Source organism: Periplaneta americana, chromosome 3 (assembly GCF_040183065.1).
Source record: "Periplaneta americana isolate PAMFEO1 chromosome 3, P.americana_PAMFEO1_priV1, whole genome shotgun sequence".
NCBI lineage: Eukaryota > Metazoa > Arthropoda > Insecta > Blattodea > Blattidae > Periplaneta > Periplaneta americana.
Window position 1 is genome coordinate 156,359,858 of NC_091119.1, and position 21,861 is coordinate 156,381,718.

General features: G+C 35.5%; 1 protein-coding gene across 1 annotated transcript in view; it reads right to left on the reverse strand.

Moving 5' to 3' along the window:
• The window catches only part of LOC138696736 (long-chain fatty acid transport protein 4-like), a 69,781-nt gene that overhangs the window by 20,642 nt on the left and 27,278 nt on the right, over positions 1–21,861 (reverse strand). Inside the window, exons 3-4 of the mRNA XM_069822085.1 lie at positions 20,500–20,737; positions 5,198–5,426 (exon numbers count right to left, since the gene is read on the reverse strand). Coding sequence (XP_069678186.1) covers positions 5,198–5,426; positions 20,500–20,737 — 467 coding nt within the window. The remainder of the gene's footprint in view (positions 1–5,197; positions 5,427–20,499; positions 20,738–21,861) is intronic.

Sequence of the window (21,861 nt, forward strand, 5' to 3'; positions counted from 1 at the left end):
AACCAGGAGAGTATGTGCTAAAGACTGGAACTCAAAACTTGTAAACAGCTTTAAATTTTAAGTTTTTTTCATTCTAACATTTTCAAAGTGTAGAACATATTAACTGAGATATATATATTTTTCATTAGAACATCTGAAAACTTGGGGATATACAACAGTATATTCGTATTAGACTGCGGCCAATGCAATATATCGTGTAATTATTATTTAAAACAACTGATAATTTTCTAATCATCATAATACCTTACAGAATCTTGTTGTTTGCACTTTAAAAGGAGATATTTTATAACAATGACAACACATAATACGATTTAAAGATAAAAAGATTGGACAATCCTCTACACATGAACCATTGAACCATGTTCAGCCTTGAAGCCTATGAAGTGGCTGTCTGAAACTCGTGTTGCGTAACTGTACAGCATGAACTTATTGGCATATAAATCGCATATACTTGCTTAACATACAATCATGATGTACATATAAGCAGGTGACAAAGGAAAATTTGCATCAAAAGCCTGTTTTAAGATTGCTGGAAGGAACATAAGAAAAACTACCGTCACAACAAGTTTTTGTCAACAACAATCTCAACATCTCACGTTTTGAGTAATAAAAACTATGCAGAGTTTTCCGTCACAATTGTACAAGACTCTGGGATTGGTATATACGCGAAATAAAGCAATATAAGAATAGAAAATCATGTCCAATAAAGCATCTGTTATGAGTAACAGGAATAATACAAGAAATTACTTAGAAAGTCAAGTATTTCTAGCCGAGATCTATATCTTTACTGACATTCCACTCTTATCGACTGTAGCAACAAACACACACTAGACAGACTGAACAACTACAATCAGTGGTGGTTGTATTGTGAAAATACCTTGAACAATGAAACTGTATTCGTCACACTTTCATCAAGCTTCATGGTGAAAATGTTGCAAAAAAATGTCGTAGAAATTCCTGCATTATCTATTCCTGACCATATAACAATATACCAATTAGCGCCAAAATTTTATACAACTGGACAAGTTAGAAGAAGCCACGTCTAAACTGGAAAAAAGACTAAAATGGTACCCAATTAGTGATTAAATCTTGAAAGTCAATGTGTAATTCAGAACAAGTGACAGTGTTCTTAAGGTTATGTGCCGAGCCACAGAATTGCTTGAAATAAAAAGTAATTCCTTACATGACACGAAGAATTCCACCAGAATTGAGTAAATGGATTCTGAAGATGTGAGTCATGCGTAAAACAGATGATCATCATTTCATGTGCCTACTTTAAATGGTAGGTACATACATTTTACTCTTAAATGTGACAGGCTCATGTCAGTAGATTTACTGGCATGTAAAAGAACTCCTGCGGGACAAAATTCCGGCACATCCGGTGACGCTGATATAACCACTGCAGTTGCGAGCGTTGTTAAATAAAACATAACATTTTTTTTTACATTTTACTTTTCTAATTGAATCAGTTAGAACAGAAACGAATAAAACTGTTTTTAAACAATATGAACTTTCTATTAGGTCTTATTGTATTTCGCCGTGAAGAAGGGAACCCTCAGAGTATGTTTTCACTCAATAATATATTTTTTAACATTTCGAATTAATATAATGGGTGGTTAAAATTTTACACATATTCCCTTTCTGCATTGAATATGAGTTCCAGAATCCTCTGAAGATTATTTTGGACCTTTGAATGGCTGTAAATTAATGTAGTGTTGAAAACATTGTTTATTAAACTATTTCACTGATAGAGGTCACATTTTCAAATAATTAAATAACACAACTCAAAAATACAACAAGAGAAACTTAAAACGTTATAAATATGATTCTAGGGCCTAGGCTATTCTCTATGGCCTAATGCCAGAAAATAATGTTTGTAAGGTCTCCTCGCATTATGAAGGCAGTACATAGCCTCCTTTAAAGAATATCTTAGCAATAAAAAGTTTATTTCTGAAACTTCTATGGAAGAAATGCAAGCACCTAGACATAACGTCGATCACTTTCGTCACCAATGTTCTCGTTGCGAAGCTGATTTGCTTCATTGAATGTTGTCGGCCACCTGTAGAGTTCATCACAGAAGTTGTACCCAAGCACATAACGGTAGTCTTTAAGCGTTTTTAGATCTGCTAACATCTTGGAGTTGACTGGGACCCGACCTGCTGGGTAGGTTGTATCTTGAGGCAGAGGAGGAATAGTAGATAGACCAGCGAGTGTCAATGTGTGTGCTGAACGTGTGTCCTTCCACTGCATTTCACAAAAGATTCATAACAGTTTATTTTGGAATATTTCTGGTAGTAGAATTTGAGAGGAGTTCATCTTCTCGTGAATCATCAGACACAAATCTCTTAGGCTCAATAGATACTGTACATTATTTGGCCTACAACGTATGGCTTCTATTTTAACTATTATTAGACTTTGAAAATGCATCGTGTATCCTCAGAATCAAAAGAACAAAAAATGAAATACAGGCCTACTGGAACAACCTAGTTTACACATACAATCATTTCCTGCATTGGTAGCAGGAATCTGTTTTCCAAAGTAACAATTATGAGCAGCTCTTTTACCTTAGCTTGTTTTATGATATATGTAAAGATTAATATTTTGGTCATACAAAATTATCTGTGATGGTTACCATTTATTATTAATGGAATGGGTGCTCTAACCACTGAGTTATGCCGAAGTTCAACCCACTGCACAGGATCGAGTCTTTCTCCTTTGGTTCTTTTCTCTTAGTGGCCTTACTCCATGTTCGACTTATATATTGATATAAATTAAGTCAACAGTCATGACACAAGGAGTGCACTCATTTGAGTGACTTGGTGGCCGGGACTCCTACAGTATATGTACTGTTAGGGGAATAATCTATGTAAAGATTAATTTTTTGGTCTTACAGAATTATCTGTGATGGTTAGCATTTGTTATTAATGGAGAAAAATTGTTTCATGGTGTTTCTATTCCAACTGTCTGTGTTTTTAATCCCTCCTTTTCTCTTTGATAGTGGTTCATTACTACCAGACATTTCCACAATATCCACTAAAACCCATACAACACAAAACAATAGACCACTCTTCAATTTCTGAAGTTCACATAATCTAGACGGATTAAGCCTTTGCTACATCAGCTGTTTAGAGGGAAAACTAACAAAAGTTAATCACAGCTTCTTTCAGTGCAGAAAGGAGGCACATGCTATACAAGTATCATTTCTGTACCCATCCTGAATTTCGACAGTCGAAATCAACCTTTTACAAATGTTATACATGTACCGTTTCTGCACAAAAAGATGCGTCTACCCACAATGAACAGGATTCATTGTTAACTCAATTTCACCCAAAATGTCACATGCATCCTTTCTGTTCTGATTCAATTGTGAAAGCAAATCATAAATTACTGACATGGCTCTTTACTAAAGGAGAGAGAAGTTGTATGCAATGCGGCATCCAGTAGCATTTGTAAATAACCTCAATGTAAGTATTTGTCAATGCACTGCTGGCTATTATGCAATGCCTCTTGCTTGCATAAAAATGTCTACAAAACGTCTATAGAGACTACTATGAATGAGGTGTCTGTGACATAATCTGAATGATACCAGCGATATCAGAGAGGTTGCAAGAGTTCACATTCTGATTCTACAATGCCTTAATCCAAGCTGAGCCCCATTGTAAGTACATACAATAAAATGTTGGTGCATACATCCACATTTATTATAATATGTATAACTATTATGTGATTAAATCGTATAAAATTATATCTTAAATTAAATTAATAAATAACGTGATGAGAAATAAGTTTCAAACTTATGTATTCAAGCTCAACAAGCATCCCTAATTGCATTAACGCATGCATGTAAGATGGAGTACCTAAATACTTATACTGGTACTCACCGCAATTTGAACTGGCATATCAAGGTCACGTACAAACGTACAAATCACGCAGGAGTCACTGAACTGAAAAAGTGAACTGAAGCACTGGTAATCCCAGATGTTCCAGCTGACTTTAGTTGAGGAGAATGGTCCAGAATTGGGTAAGCATGCGTAGAAAGCTTAAGTACATTTCTTGACCTTGATCTGCCAATTCGAAATATGCTGAGTATAGCACTGTAATCACTACTGTATATCTTATAACTCATTAATTTTTGAAGTAATGAACGTGGGTTCTTAATCCCACATCGCTTCTTTATTCACCTTATACAACTCTAATACCTCTGACTGACTCTAGCACAGCAGACAGCACCACAAGTTTGCTCTATGGATAAGGTAATACAAGAACAGCATAGCCTACTGCGATTATAAATAAACACTTTTCCATTTTAAAAAATTACGTTATAAAGAAATCTTATCCATATTTTCCGTATTACTAACTTATAAATTCTAAATAGGCGCGAAGTCTTTACAGCAGTATAAAATACAGACAATATAATATAAAGCTGGATAGTGTGTGAAGACAGAGATCAATAGACAATGTATAAAAAAATCTTTATGTATATTAGACCTACTACAAGTTTTTAATTTACATTTTCTACTTTGACTATGCTTCATATGAGGTAACAAATAATGGCCACGAATTCAAGTAAACAAAAATAAAACTTATTGGGAATGTAAACACATACTGTATCAGTAATAATTATGATATCGCAAACTTAAAAAAGTAAGTCAGTTTTAATTTATGTAACAGTTCAGGTATTACTTATCTATCTTCATGAATATGACACTACAAGTTACAAACCCACAGTGTTTCAGTGCTCATATTAGAAACTTTAGAATCAGCAGAGGGAGGTCATAAAAATCAGTTTGAGAATAGGAACCTTCGATTGAGTTTTAATATTTGTCACGACAAAAAAAAAAAAAAAAAAAAAAAAAAACTTTCTCAAATGCACAGGGAAACTTGCCAGCAAACAATAACAATTTTGCCAAAATTTTCAAAACTTCTGACGTAAGAATGACGTATATTCCTCTGATATCATCAGTGCGGCCTACATGTAAAGTTTACCTTTGCAACAGGAATTCCAATATTCATACATATGAGAAGGTTCTTCTGAATTCCTGGTATTTTATAACTAACAATGAAGGTATTTGTAGGCATGGATTTCTATCTCAAAATGCTTCTTGTGGCCATCTCTTTTAATCCTAAAAGTTTGTAACATGGTCAACGAAACATGTTGGAAGGAGTTACAGAAACAGAAAGCATGAAGGAAACTTACCGAAGGTTGGTGATCACAGCAGCTTTTGGCAAGCCTGTTGTTCCAGAAGTATAGATGTAAAGCATTTTGTCTCTGGCTGCACATTCAGATAAGTCTAATGGAATTGATGAAGAGGACATGATAGCAGCAGACAGACTGATGGCACCAGTACTCAGCTGTGCCTCCACATCCTTGGGTGAGAACTGGTAAACTGGCATGTCTGACAGCTCTCCTCGAACAACTTCAAATTCTGAACACAAACCGAAAGTCAAATTATAAATGTTGGCTCTATTACATTAGTTTGTTGTTTGTGGACACTTCCTGTTATGATGAAGTAAGTTATTCCTGTTAACTTGTAATGTGAAAAATTCCATTTTTGAGATTCTCATTAGCCCCTCCCCCTCCCCAAAGATGGGATGATAGTTGAAGATTATGACTAGCAAAATTTAATCTTGACATGGGTGATATGATAAATGGTCAGTACATTTGCTTGGACATCTCTCATTCAGCGCCAGTCTTTCTAGATACTATAAATCTACTTCCATTCTTATTATGCCTCATTTCGATTATTGTGACGCTTTATTCAGTGATCTCAGGGTGGATTTATCCCAGAAACTGCAACGTGTTCATAATGCGTGTGTTCGTTTCATTTGTAATGTCCGCTACTACGATCAAATTTCGCCTTCTTTCGATAAATTATTGTGGCTCAGGTTAAATGAGAAGAGAAAGTTACATTCCCTTTGCACACCTCTACTCCCTCTTACTTACTCTGTCCAATTCCACAGTCTATCTCGGTATCATAACTTAAATACTCGGTCACAATATGATAACACGCTAGAAATACCACTGCACACATCATCTCTTTATTCTTCATATTTCACTGTTGCTACTTCTCGTCACTGGAATTCTCTGCCGCCTGAAGTCAAGGGCTGCCGAACTTTAATTTCCTTTAAATGTAAATTAGAAAAATATCTTATGATGAGTTGCCAGACCTAACGCGTTGCAAATATTTAATGGAATGTGTTCCACTGTATTTATTTTTATCTTTTTTTGTTTCTTATTTTTATTATCTAAATCGTGTTTATTTATCACTTAACGCCAATATGTATCCCACTGTGTTGTTGTTTTTTTTATTATTATTCTATTTTTTGTGTACATTTTATTCAATTGTCGGTTTCTGGTTTAATTATGTAAATCCTACTTAATTGTAATCTAATACTAATATGTATACTAATGTGTTTATTTTTATTTTTACTGTGTACATTTTTTTACTGAATTATCGGCTTCTGTTTTTATGTGATTTGTATTTGATTTTAACAACATTAATATGTATTTCACTATGTTTATTTTTATTTTATGAGGTAGATTTTATGTAACTACCTCTTTTGATCTCATTATGTACCTAAATTGTATCAGTATGTAATTACTTAATTCCGATCCAGTTTTATGTTCAACTGTGTAAGCAAGTTTTAATCCTGGTTGAGTGTAAGACAAGGCCTTACGGCCTTAACTCTGCCAGGTTAAATAAAGCTATTATTATTATTATTATTATTATTATTATTATTACTATTATTCTGAGGGAAGTCATATTAAAAATTTCTATCATCCTTAAACAATATAAACTCATCCAGGTTTGAATACACGAATCTAGAATCTATTGACAAGTACAGTAACCACTAGATTGAGGATGACAACAGTACAATATGAATGATAAATTTCTATGTGAAATACAGCAATTCTTAAGACAGATGTTATTTAAACATGCATAAACATAATTAATGTAAACTTCGGTTATATTGAAGCCTCTGTCTCAGGGCAATTTTTTTATTATGGACTAAAAGGCATATGTTACAGGGACCCGTAGAAAAGGGTCAAGCAAAACATAATATAATGAAAAAGAGCACAACAAAAGCAGAATCTTACAATTTCCATTATAAAGTAATCAGTGTAATTATCATTACAGCAGAGACAGACAGTTATGCCAATGACCTTCGCTGCCTGTGCATAGAAGTATGTCTGGATTGTAACAAACACTATCAAATAAAAACCATGGAATTATTCGATTACTCAACACTATCGAATTTTTCGGTAATATGAAAGTAAACATAAATTAATTTAGTTTAGAAATCGAAAAAAAAAATTAAAAAAAAACACAAAATGGTTATATTCTGCAACTGAATATATTATGTCTAAATTATTATTTAATAAATACTGCTCTGATAGATCTTATAAGTATTTGAAGTAAGTTTAGATTCATCCGACTGTCCATAATGCTATTGTGCATATTTTGATCAGTTAAAAAGCAACCTTCCCTACTGTGTAATAAGTAGCCACTATAAAACTTATCAAAATGCATTCTTTCGTTTCGAAAGTGTATTGTTGATTGATGAAACATATTAGGCCTTTCACACTAGACAATCAATCACATAGATCGATCGCACCATGCAGGTAACTGAACAAAATTCGTAGCTAACTGTAAGCCTGTCAATCAAGCATTTCCTTCCTGACGACGACGATGATGATGATGATGATGATGATTATTATTATTATTATTATTATTATTATATTAATAATATTAATAACAATGATAATAAGAATAGCAGCAGCAGCAATAATAATAATAATAATAATAATAATAATAATAATAATAATAATAATGGTGTTAATGCTCTTTTTACTAAGAAAAAGAAGCGCAGGAGGCCGAGATCACTTCATGTTTACAACATTCTAAGTTACTGGCATGTAATAGAAGTTACAATATACAATCGGCTAGAAGAGAATAAAATAAATCTTTGTTTCTGGATATCGAAGAAATCATCTGATAAATTACTGGACTACATAAAGGCCGGAATAGCAGGAGTCAACAAAAAAAATGAAGAAAGTATGTCATCCGATGAAAAGGGGGGGCTTTTCGTCATGAAAGGACTATGATTTCTGCCATATAATCTTTTTGTCTGCTTTGATACTATCTTCCACAAGATATGTTTTTTCTTCCTCTGAAATTAGACTGTGTTGACAATTGAATTTATTTTTAATAGTTAAATTTGTAGATAAAATAAATATGGAGGATCTAATTCGCGAGGTGAAAAAAATCATATAGTGTCAAAGTAAACAAGAAGAACACATGACAGAAAATCATCGTGAAGTTTATTCACAATTTTGATGCAACATGCCATTTTTCATCTTGTGGCATACATTTTTTTTTTATATATATTTTATATCGACTTCTGCAATAACAGTCTCTACCAGTAGCCCTACTCGACAGTTTGACATGAAACCAGACTTGAGGATTGCATTGATTCAATCAGTCACCTCAAACAACCATTAAGTGTGAGAGCTTCCCATTTAAAACAACAATTGAAGACCTGAATTGACAAACATCCCAAGTCTATTAAAGTACATTTTCCAGGAGAACAAGAGAACTACATAGGCTTGCAATTAGAACACTGAAATAAATACTTGTAAAAAACACAGACTTAGAATAGGACTTGGAATATTATTTTTTACAGGATAGCCTATGCAAAACACAACATATTTCAAGTAAAAGTCAAATTTGGTAAATTCTGGACTTGGGATGTTTGTCAATTCAGATCTATTTTTGCCTCCAGTTGCCCCAGATTCAGCCTCACTGACTGATTGAGGTATATTTAACAGATCTAAGACAATAGACCAATTAGTTTATAAAAGTGCGAAGGAAATCTTTATAATTCAAAAGTAAGATGCATGTATTTTGATTCCAGTAATTTATTGTTTTCTAAATACATTTCATTTAAAACTAATTTAAACTAAACATGACCTGTATAATAGCTGCTCATAAATTGTTTGTGGGAGTTGGAGGAGGGGGAGGCGAATTTTAGCACTGCCTATGAGTGGCACTATACCTAAATCTGGCCCCAATTCCGAAAGTGATTTCTTTCCATGTACCTCACAGACTTCTACAATTGTTAAGCATTAGTCATAAAGCATCCTAAATTTAAGACATGTCCAACAATTCTGATACTTGAGTACATCAATAGCTGCAGAACTCCTTGAATCATCTACCTACGCTGATATCACTCCACCCACATTACTCTCTACATTTCTACAAGATAAGCTGCTGCTACCAAAACAACCAATAGCATGGTATTACGTGACCTTCATGATAGCTATAATCAGTCAAATTTATACGCCATTGTATTTACTAGCTCGTTTTTATCTTGTCTCTGCAAACCGGATTAACTTGTTTTCAAAAACAGCATTAAAATCATTTTTAACTTTCTCTTAGGCCAATATGCGGCAACTACAGTAAACAGTTGTCTCAGAGAATGTTGTGAACGGTATCTAAACAAATTGCATAACTAAAAAATTAAACAATTCAAATTATTTTTAGCTAAATAAACTTATGCTGTTATGCAAAACAGAAAATATGATTACGAGATAGTAAAGTACGAACACATTTCAAAACACTCTGTACATATCTTGTTAAAGTAATAAGGGGCGTCATTTAAAAAAAAAGTTTCGTCAGACTTGTATACCGAAATATTTTTGTTTCTGAAACAATGAATTTCCAATAAATTTTATATATAGTAACATGTCATGGTAAAACTAAAAATTATAAATTTATACTATTTCATAGCTTCCCCTCTCTTTCCCCCATGAAACATGTGACAGAAAAAATTAGTTCTGCATGAGAAGAAGGAATTTCATGCTGGAGCTGCACAAGACTTGCTTGAAACTGCTACAATGATCCAGATTTTCTCAAAACAATCATAAATGGAAATGAGTCTTCGGCTATGACCTGGAAACGAAAGTCTAGTCTCACCAATGGAAGCACCTTAGTCTCCATGTCCAAAGACTCAGAAAGTAGGAATAACGTCGTCATGCAAACTTTTTATCGTGACTGGCAGTTACATAATGAAAACATGCTTCTCCATTCCTTTAGGGGAGAGTCGGATAGTATCGGACATCGGGTAATATCAGCCAGTGCATTTCTTTCATCTACCACCATATGGTAGTACCTGAATGACATGGTTACGTTTCTGTATGCGACGTCACAGAAATGTAACCATGTCAATCAGGTACTATCATCGTGTGGTAGATGAAAGAAACTCACTGTCCGGTATTATCCGATGTCCGATACTACCCGACTCTCCCCTACGTCTCGTGTAGAATTTTTTTTTAATATCGTATTGTGACAGCCGGGAGTCGATCGCGTCCCACAGAGGTCGGGGTGCACGAGAAAACGAGCGACGCAGTGAAGAAGGTTGCGGCCTCTCGGGTCTGGAGGGGACAGACGTAAGAGGGGGCGTGAGGTGGTGGCGCGGACGTGACGAATGGTGAGGGGGAAGTAAGCAGCTGGTGACTGAGGGGAGAAATCCAGAGAAGTCTGGATAGGCGTCATCTTCTAGGCATCTGTCGATAGATCGCGAAATCGTAATTTCTCGAAACTATGGTTTGGTTATAAAATACGACAGGCGAGTGAACTTGAGCAGTTGTTTTTATAGTCGGTGGACAGCAAGCCAGCCAGTCTTGTGTAGCAGTGAAGCCAGCTTCGAGACCGGAGTTCGACTTGAGTGTGTCCGCAGCTGTGTGAGCGTCCGAAGTCCTGAGTTTGAGTGCAATGGACCGCAGTTGGGGCACCTGTGTTCGAAGTTCAGTGGACTGTCTCTGAAGGTCTTGGGTTCGAGATACTGTGAACTTGAGTGACTGAGCTAGAAAAACTAGCCAAGGCAAACGAACTGTGAACTGAGAACTGACAGTTCTGTTTTGTAAATAGTGCTTTGTGAACATTAGTTAAGATTAACAGTTCATTGTTGTTCTCAATAATTCAAGTACATTGTCATTGTCGTCTGTGGAGTGCGATAACGAATACTGTGTTACTGTGTGGAGCGGAAATCCCATTGTTGACGGGAGTATTTAAACTAAATTATAAAGTGACTATTGTTGAAACAATAAAATTACAGTATCATTCAAATCTGTCAGCCTCATTACAACCCAAATTTAGCTTCCTGCAACTTCTGGCATTTTCCAAAACTAAAAATCGCTGTTCAAATGGAGATTGCACACCTTGAACGAGTTTAAGGAATTCAAACGAGGCAGCTGAAGGCAATCGCGAAAGAGGACTTTGAAGATTGTTCTGGAAAGTGGAAAACCTAAGGACCAAGTGTTAGGTCCAAAAGATAACTTTGAAGGGAACTAAAGCGCTATTGTCTTATGTAGGTTACTTTTTTATGTTAAATGGATAGATATTTTCCGCAAAGACATTGTACTCATTTGTCAACTTATTTCCTATGTTTTCTTATGTGAAGGTCCGACTTCGTATTTATCACAGAACACGGATATCCAGCTACATGGCTGTTCAGAATGACGCAGAAAAGAGCGAGCACATACTCTCTCATTATATGTTTCATGTTTTTCACAGCAATCAATTTCCTTTATCGTGTTGCAAATGATATGATTTACGAACTAATTCAAAAGACAACACTCCGACTCAATTTGAAATTGCTTTGGATTAGACCTTCATTCCAAATTGTTTCGACTCCGCCTCCATTCCGAATTACTTTCAATTTCGACTCCATTTCAAATTGCTTGCGAGTCCAACTTAACGACTCTTCTCTAGTCTTAAGAGTAAGTATTTAATAAATGTTGAAAAGGGTAAAATCAGTTATAAGAGATGTTCAACACTAAACGTAAAAACGATACCAGCTCATTAAAAATTGTGGTATGAACATTAACAGCATTAAAACTTATTGTGTTCTTTATATTATAAATTGAAATGCATGCTACACTCAATAAAATAGGTAAATGGAAACGGATCGCGGTATTTTCCTACTATATAAGGAACTGTATGAAAAAATGTGAAGTGCGTACAGCCATCAAGATTATATTGCTCGTTTCGCAATTATACGTCGTAATTATATTCCCGCTTAACAGATGAATGTCACGAACAATGTGACATTGACTTTTATATTGCGGATACGCAGTCACACAGGCCCACATATACTAAACCAGTGTGCATGTTTACAGGAAATGTAAAATGTATTAACTAATTACGTTCCATTTATTAAATAAAGACTAGACATAAGAATAATGTTACAGTCATATTTTACTAATGACGTTTAATTGATCGAAAAAAATACAGAATGGATGAAAAAGCAAATGACAGCGTGGTATTAATATCAGAATATCACTCGCATGGATGAATCATTGTTATAATCGCAGCGGTCTCATGCTTTACATTGGGCAGGTCTTTGAGGGGTCTCGTGAGTAACATTCGGCAGGTCTTTGAAATTTACTTGTATTATTGTTTTCAATTTATGTCGCCGCTCCAATCACTCGCCTCAATTTCAATGTTGCAACCAATAAGCTTTTTCCATTATAAAATGACATCTACTTGTCTAATCCACGTGGACTAAAACCGAGGTTGCAATGTCTTGTGCTGAGGACGAACATTAAGGTATAATATGATTAAAAATTATTATTAAAGAGTTATTATTAAGAGTTAAGAATGTCAACATACTCGTATATGAAACAATAATAATAATAATAATAATAATAATAATAATAATAATAATAATAATAATAGCCATTTAACAATATAACAAACTAGTGCTTATTCTTATCGGGGAAGTAAACGTGACAACGTGACGCTTAGAGTGAAACCTACAGAGCAACAATCGGTCGGCAAAATTATATTTTAAAAGCACACCACACCTAATTCCACATCAGGTTGTTCTTCCACATTTTTGGTATTCTATGTGAACATAAATTTTCATTCCAAACTAAAATCAGTCATTCAGTGTAATGAAGATATGATTAAGAATAGATGTAAGAATCAATTTCAAAAGAATATGTAAATATTATCAATTTTTTGGTCCTATAGAATTATCTGTTATGGTTAATTTTAGTTAATAACTGAGAAAAATTTGCTCCGGCGCCGAGGATCGAACCCAGGATCTTTAGTTCTACGCACTGCTGTGGATTGAGCCTCGGCGTAGCTCAGTAGTAGAGCACCCAGTGCGTAGAACTGGGGGTCATAGGTTCGATCCCGGTGCCAGAGAGAATTTTTTTCCGTTATTAATCAATTCAAAAGAGTAGTTGTGTCGTATATTAAATAGTGTATTATCTAACACTCGGCTAGAGATGAAAGTAATCTGTTGAAGTACACGTTCTCGGGCTCTGAAGCCTGAGCCACCCAAATAATATATCGAGTGTTTTGCATACCTCTATCGACATTTACCCTTAGCCTATTTTGAAGGGCGCTTTTTGACCTGACGGATGTACACACAACTAAGACTCCTCAAGACATGAGATTAGCACGATGTCAAGGCAACACATCTCACAACAAACTAACATCATGTTTTTGTTGATTCGAGCCCACGATCATGGCTTCCAAACATGTAGCACGCTTTAATCTGCATAGGACTAAATTACGTACTTGAATTAAGCAAAGCATGTTCAACTGACTCTGATATGGATAAATACAGTTTTGATCCCATTATTTCCATTATGAATCATCCAGTACCGGTATATTTTTAATTTTCAGGCAGAAACTGAAATAGAAATACAATATAACTCGATAATTCGATTATTCACAATAACGAAGGCAAAGTTATGATAAAATATCATAACTGCTGGTTGACAAAATATAAATACTTTTGCAGCATCAGCACAAAAAAATTCTTCATTGCATTACATGTTGCTAGTCAGCGATGTATGCTATGGAGGGGAAAAGGAACTGGCCAACCTACCCCATTATCTCCTGACTTGTTGCCTCATGCCGATGCCTTATTGGTGTCATTTATGAGGTTCAAACCTATATTCGGGCAGTTGACTAAACAACATTGTTATTAATGTATGTTGTTCGAAGAAGACGGACCATAGAGTCTGATTACTTACTTACTTACATACATGGTTAGTATTGAGAAAACATACTACACAATCTTTTCCCTCAAGCACAGTGTACCACCTGTTAATCTTCAATATGAAGGGAAACCTTTAACCCAAACAGAAGACCCAAAGTATCTCGGTTTACATCTGGATAGCAAAATGACATGGAAGCAACATATTTCTAAAGTAACAGAAAGAGTGAGAAGTAGACTCAACATACTTAAACGTCTGGCTGGAAAGAAGTGGGGCTGCTCTTTATCTGTTCTAAATTCCACATATAAGATATACACTAAACCACTTATCCTCTACGGATGTGAAACTTTAACATCTGCGAACCTCTCTGACCTTGAGCTTGTACAGAATCAGGCCATGAGAGTTATCACGGGTGCAGTGAAAACTACTCCAATCCCGGCTTTACAAGCTGCTACCGACAATCCACAACTCACAATGGAGGTACGCTGTTTAGCCATCCTGCAGTGTGAAAAGCTGAGACGAATGCCATTAAACTCCTATTGGATCAGCTACGAAAATCTCCCTAGACAGCTAAAGACATAACAAGGCTTCATTCAACCTGTTCATCAAATAAGAAGAAACTATGTCCCTTCTGATGTTAAGGAAGACCTCACTCTATTAGAGTGTCCTTTAGATGCACGAACCATTACAACAAGGCTTGACCTTGGGGAGAATCTGACGAAAGCAGATGCTTGCATTCCGGAACTAAAGGCTATAGCACTGCAGGCTCTTAATGACTGGTATCCTGAGTTCAGATGGCTGCGGATCTTCACTGATGGCTCTTTCTACAAGAGCAAGGAATGTGCTGGGGCTGGAATCTACAATAAAGCCTTTAGCTTCTACAAGTCACTAGGGCAGTATCAGTTTCACTTCGATGGCGAATTGGAGGCCATAAACCTTGCCTTAAAGCAATTGCTTGGAAGACCGACTTGCCACAGTCATGTTGTCATTCTCTCTGATTCTCAATCTGACATTTTGGCAGTGGCATCTCTTCCTCATCCTGTTACATCAAGAGTTGTCGAGATCAGAAAATCCCTTGCCTCACTCAAAGCGTTAGAAGTCGTCGTCGTCTTCCAGTGGATACCTTCGCATGTTGGTATTTCAGGGAATGAGATTGCGGACTCCCTAGCAAAAAAAGGGACTGAAATATTGTTACGGACGACCTCCCAACTTTCGTATCACAACTTGAAACGATTAGTTAACTGCTCATTTAAGAATGAGTTTCTCTCAGATCTTCAAATAAAGAGTGATGGCTAGAAATGGACTGGTCTTGTTGACAAGTCAGAGATACTTCCTGATCATCCGCGTAAAGAGACTGCAGCTGCCATAAGGATTGCCATAGGACACGACTGCCTGGCGGAATATTTATATAAACTGGGTATTTTACCATCACCTCAGTGTGTCATTTGTAATGAGGAAAATTCTATTATGAATTGGGAACATTTAAATGTTTGTAAAAAAAAACTTGTAAATTTTAAATCCTCTATGGGGACTTTGTACTGGTCTGCCAGAAACCAAATGATGTTGAATCAATCTGGTTGAGCATTAAATACATACATACATAAGCCCGCCATCGGTCCCTATCCTGAGCAAGATTAATCCAGTTTCTACAATCATATCCCACCTCCCTCAAATCCATTTTAATATTATCCTCCCATTTACGTCTCGGCCTCCCCAAAGGTATTTTTCCCTCCGGCCTCCCAACTAACAATCTGCATTTCTGGATTCGTCCATACGTGCTACATGGCCTGGCCATCTCAAACGTCTGGATTGAATGCTCCTAATTTACGTCAGGCGAAGAATACAATGCGTGCAGTTCTGTGCTGTGTAACTTTCTCCGTCCATGGAATCTGATACCACTACTGATTTTGTTGGGGACAATACACATTAAAAACGAGGCGGAAGTTTACACGAGTTTATCATTCATGTCTACCCAAAAATTCTCTACACGCTATCAACTTGTGTTATGTGTTGTTGTGCGCTATTAAATAGTAGGCCTTCCTAACCTACATACGTACGCACGTTTGAATTCGTTAAAAGCATGTAATTTTGAATTCTATTTCTAACTTATCATATATATTAAGCATTAAAAGTTCTGAAAAGATAAAGAAAATACAATACTGTATTAAATATTGCAATGTGTGGAGTTCAAAACTAGCCATCCATAAACACATGACTTAACACAGCACGTAATTCTTGCAACACGACGGACAATGTATCGATTTCTCTAGAAATTTCAACACTGAACTAAGTATAAAAATAAATTCAATGAAAATTCATTTACAGTAAACTTTTTGGAAAGTAGCAAATCATTGCAGCTTATGAATACGAAGTGACTGACAGATTACATCATTACGTAATTAATATGTTTACGTATACTGCTTGATGTAAGCCTGTGAGTAAGCAAACGGCAATTAATCAGCATTTACGTTACTGACGATACTGTTAATCATGCTGACGCTTAATAAATTGAAACGCTGATTAATAAGGTGAATAAACATTCGTATTATCTATTTCTTCACCTTTATGCAAATTAAAGTGTTAGACTACTCCGAGAAACCACACTAATAAATTAAATTTAAAGTGCGGTAGAATAACCAACGGGGCATTTTGGAACTCAGCGGTCCCGGGTTCGATTCCCCGTGAGGACGAGTTGCCTGGGTGAGGTTTTCTCGGGGTTTTTCCCTCACTCCTATGGATGAATATCAGATAACTTTATCAGGCGATTGGAACCCCACTCATCTTCGCCACTTCCTTTCCTCCCCCACCATCCTTTCCTCATCATCCCGTTTCTGGTTTTTCAGATCACTCTACAGGCGGCCTCCCGAAGCTACTGGTTCTCTCGACCGGTCTCCGTGGAATGTAGTTCAGCGATGTTGGACGGCTTCTGCAATGGCACCCGAGGCGGACCTACTCGGGGGAGGAGTTTCACCTTGGACCGACAGGGGAGCCTTGGGGGAATTTTCCGAAGCGGGAATGGTATATGGATTCTGTCGGCTGTAGGGACCGGTCGTTAAGGGTGTCATGTAGTTAGGGCGGTGCGCGTAGGGGATCTGTGGCATGCAACTCATTCCATATCGAGGATTAGCGCAATAAATCTCAATAGATCGCAGTGTTGGGCCATCCGTGCCCCCATCAGTTAAATTCCAATTCATTCTTTTCTTTCTTTTTTTCTTTTTCTTAGCATCAATATATGTATTCACTCGAATTTATGTTCTGTTCTTGATTTGATTCTCTTTCTTTATCTTAATAATTCCTGTTTTGTAATTATGATATCAAATTTTGTAATTTTACTGAATTTTTCTTATATTGTATTTTAGTACAAAACTGTTATTTATAAGAACTGCCCCCGAACACGAGCTTGCTCTGTGCGCTCTGTTCATTCTGTGTATTAATTTTGTACTGTAGAAATAAATAAATAGGCTATAATACATACAATATGTTCATAAAAGTGCAAATTAGCATTGTCATAGTATATTTAAATGAGAAACACATTTTATGGATGCAGTGGAACTGGAATCACTCTTGCATGTATATAATTACGTTTTTATACGGATATAGAGAAGTTTCTTCATCGTCTTCTACTAATGAGAATGTGATCAGCACCAGTCATAGTTTAGTGTTGCAATATGTACCTAGTTACTATGGTATACTGTTATGAAATTGCATGAAGTGTTTTGGCTTCAATACAGATTTAGAGACTGAAGAAGCATCATCATAGGAATACACAGTAATTCACTTTGCACAGTGAAGCGTATTTGTTTTACGTATTTACTACTTAGTGCTGTAATTAAAATGATCTATCGTAAATAGTTAAGACTTTGCTACTACGAATAAATATTTGTTACGTTCTTCTTTCTCCTACGAAACACGCCGCCATAGCGTGACGACGCTGTGCGAAGGATCTCGTGATTTGTCGCATGTTGCACTTACGTGCAAGTGTATAACACGTTTTGATCAAATAAACGAATTACATGCCGACTCAATATAAAATATTCCTCATAATTTACGAAAAAAATTCAGAGAGAGAAAATGTATTGTATATTACCAAGAACTTAAAGAAGTGTTCAATGTTACACTTTCATACACACAAGCCCACAGTGAGAATTATTATTATTATTATTATTATTATTATTATTATTATTATTATTATTATTATTATTATTATTATTATTATTATTATAATGTTGGCTTCCTTGGAAAACAATGCAAAATCTATTACATAAATATGAATGCAATGTTAGGTACATAGGCCTACATACTGTATACGGTACATTGAAATACAAAAAAGATTAAGTTGTTTCTAGAGATTACAAAGGTTAAATTAGACGATAAAACTCATTAAGATAAGATAGTATATTCTATTAATTACAGGAATTCCAATGTTGACAGCTTTTAATCTAAGTTTCACGTTATTACCGCCGGCTTTGTTTCAATAATAAGTGTAAATAGAACAACTTTCAATCATACTGTAATTTTTAATAACTTAACACAACGGAAATATACCGTACAGGGCTTTCATTTCAAAACTTTCCAGTCTAAGTAACTACTCATTTAAATTAAATTTAAATAAAAGAACACGTCAATTTAGAAATTGATGGGAGAATTTAAAACTAGTGTTTAATGCATTTTAGGTTTCATCCCCTTACCCCCCCCCCCACTCTTAAAATTTCAAATGGCACCCACACATTATTACTTATACATCTCATTCATTTGTCCTCACTGCTTTTGTTTTTTATCGTCGCCTGGCACAACTTGAACGCGCCTTTTTATCAGATTATCAAGTGAAGTCCTTTACCATAACCAACTAAAAAGTTACTCTCCTGTAAATTACGTGTAACTCAAATTCAATATGACAATGCTTTCGCATCAAATTCATTTGTTTCATTTCACTTTCATACTTCTGGCCCTTTAGGTATGCTCCCGAATTAGTGTGAAGAAATATACGTACGTAATGAAAGTGGCGTGGTATAGATTACTTGACCTACAAAACTTCACCTCTATTTACTAGTTTTCATTTCCATTTCTAAAAAAAAATTATGGGTATGTTTCTATATCAATTTTAGGTAAACATAACCTCAAAATGAAGCACTGCACTATCCAGCCTAAATACTGTTAGTTTCGAGTTCATAGAATTAAGAGAAAAAAGTTTACTTTCCAATTTTCAACTTCGTAATTTCAGTAATCCTGCTCTAAATGATCTGTACGATTCACGCACAAGAAACTTACAAGACCGCCATTTAACTTTCTCATTACAGAAAGTACAGTATTGTAATGCAGCAAAAAGTCGAACCTATTCTATTCCTATATTACTTACAAGTCCACACCTGTGGAGTAACGGTCAGCGCGTCTGACTGCGAAACCAGGTGGCCCGGGTTCGAATCCCGGTCGGGGCAAGTTACCTGGTTGAGGTTTTTTCCGGGGTTTTCCCTCAACCCAATACGAGCAAATGCTGGGTAACTTTCGGTGCTGGACCCCGGACTCATTTCACTGGCATTATCACTTTCATATCATTCAGACGCTAAATAACCTAGATGTTGATACAGCGTCGTAAAATAACCCAATAAAATAAAAATAAAAAATACATTACTTACAAACTTACAATACTTTACAAATTACGATATATGAAATAATGAAAATTTGCTAGGAGCTAAATAATAATTGTTCATTTGAGAACTTAGATTTAAAAAATCCTAATTGACCCGTTTCAGTTTTTTGTGTTACTTATTTATCTACCGAAGAAACGAACTGTAAAATACTGTAGATTGGCTTGAATTCACTGTCATTCGAAAAGTATTAAGTGGCTAGTAGCATTAAAATGTTTTCAGACTCTGAAAAGGGTGTGATATGACAAGTTAGAACATTATAATAAACAAATTGTTCTTATTACATTATAAATAAATAATTGTTTGTCTGAAAATGTGTTGCACTGTACAACAAACTTTCTTTATATTTAAAGAACTTTAAAAAATCCTGAACTACGGCTCGAAAAATATAAACTGATACTTATATGTACTAAAAGGTTGGGCTTATTGACAAATACCGTCGCTGTTATTCCAAAATCTCGTAAATACAATGACCGCTGAAATCGAGGTTTCGGGCTTAATGGTTACAAACTGATTTTTAATAGTTTATGAAAGCTTATATCGTAAATGGTCAATGCGAGGTTTTAAAATTATATTTTGTGAAAGCACCTGCTTACGATCCATTAATATTTTTGTTGTTGTTGAAACATTTTCCTGGAGTTACGAGGTTTTGGAATAACAGCGATGATGTATGGAACTCAACCCTTGAGAAACTGCTGTCGTCTTAAATCCACAATATATACCTGCTGGGAAAAATGTCTGCAATCTTATTATATGTCATATTTTTCTTCTCTCTTTAACTTATTCTAAGGGTAATTCAAATTAATCTGGAAAATGTACTAAATAACAGGAACTCACCCTTGGCTAGCTCAGAACCAACAATAATGGCGCGAGTGTTGGCAACTTTGATGGAGTGGATGAGAGGCGATTGCCGTAGATTAGAGTTGATTAGGGCTGTAACGACACCCAACTTGGATAGACCAAGCCATATACATACATACTCTGGTTTTGAATCCATAAACAGGGCAACTGTCTCCCCTCGTTTCATGCCCACTGACTTGAAATAGTGTGCTATGCGGTTACTGAATTCTTCCACCTGCAATAAAGCAGTGTACCAAACAAATACAACACTCACGTGAAGATTATATAACTGCAGTCAATTGAAAGCTTAAGCAGAAATAAATTTGCTAGTTATGTTTGAAACAATTCTGTCGTCTAACACAAGTTAATATTTTTACAATCGGTACAATTGTTATGATTCAGAATATGTACAAGTTTGGCAAACTTTATGAAAATAAGGTCTACTTCAACAATTTCTAAATTCCGCGGAGTACTGTAAGTTACTAAAAAAAAAGTAAAGTTATCCCTATCATAGACCATGGAAACCCAGAGGACTGCGGATAGTCAAGGCTCCGACCTTCGCAGAAATCGACATTAGTAGCAGCATTCCTAATGAGTTACAATACACTCACACTCTTCTAAACAAGTACATACTCTCATAAATACTTTCGGATTATTTCATTTGAAATTAAGGAACAGCAATATGACTCAAATCAATTTATGTTTGCTAATACGTAGTTTTATACTGTCATCGATTAAAATGGTTTTGAACGCTTGGATGCACGGCTACTTTGGCCTCTACATAATTCTCGCGAATTCCATGTGTAAAAAAAAAGTTATAATTTGTTTTACATTTGTATATGCGTCTTTCTTAGCAGACAACCTTTGGACTAGTTGGCCAAAACAGGTTTCAAATTGGTTGTTTTTAAAATAAACTTGTACGAAAAGAAGTCGGAAACAAAAATAAAAACTGAAGGTCAATTTTCAGTTGTTTTTTTTTTATCGTGGCGCGTTATAGTAGCCTAATTCTAATAAAAACAAATAGTATTTCGACAACTCCCTAACCAGAGGCCTCTAAAACCCAAGGACAAGGGCGGCAGTCTGAAAACTATTACACCGATTGTAAGTGGACCCTACTGGTCCGCGGACAGTACCTTAGGAAACTCTAATTTTATTACTGCATATCACGAGAGAATCTGAAATATTTAATGTTCTCTTCATCTCTTGGGTACAGTAAACCTACTAAATCCAATAAAGGAAAGTACACACACCTAAGAATCACGTAAGAACAGCCACAAACATGCATTTCATTTTGTACTTTAAGTAAATACGACAATACAGAAGATGGAAAACTGTAGAATAATCGTATTATTAAAACAA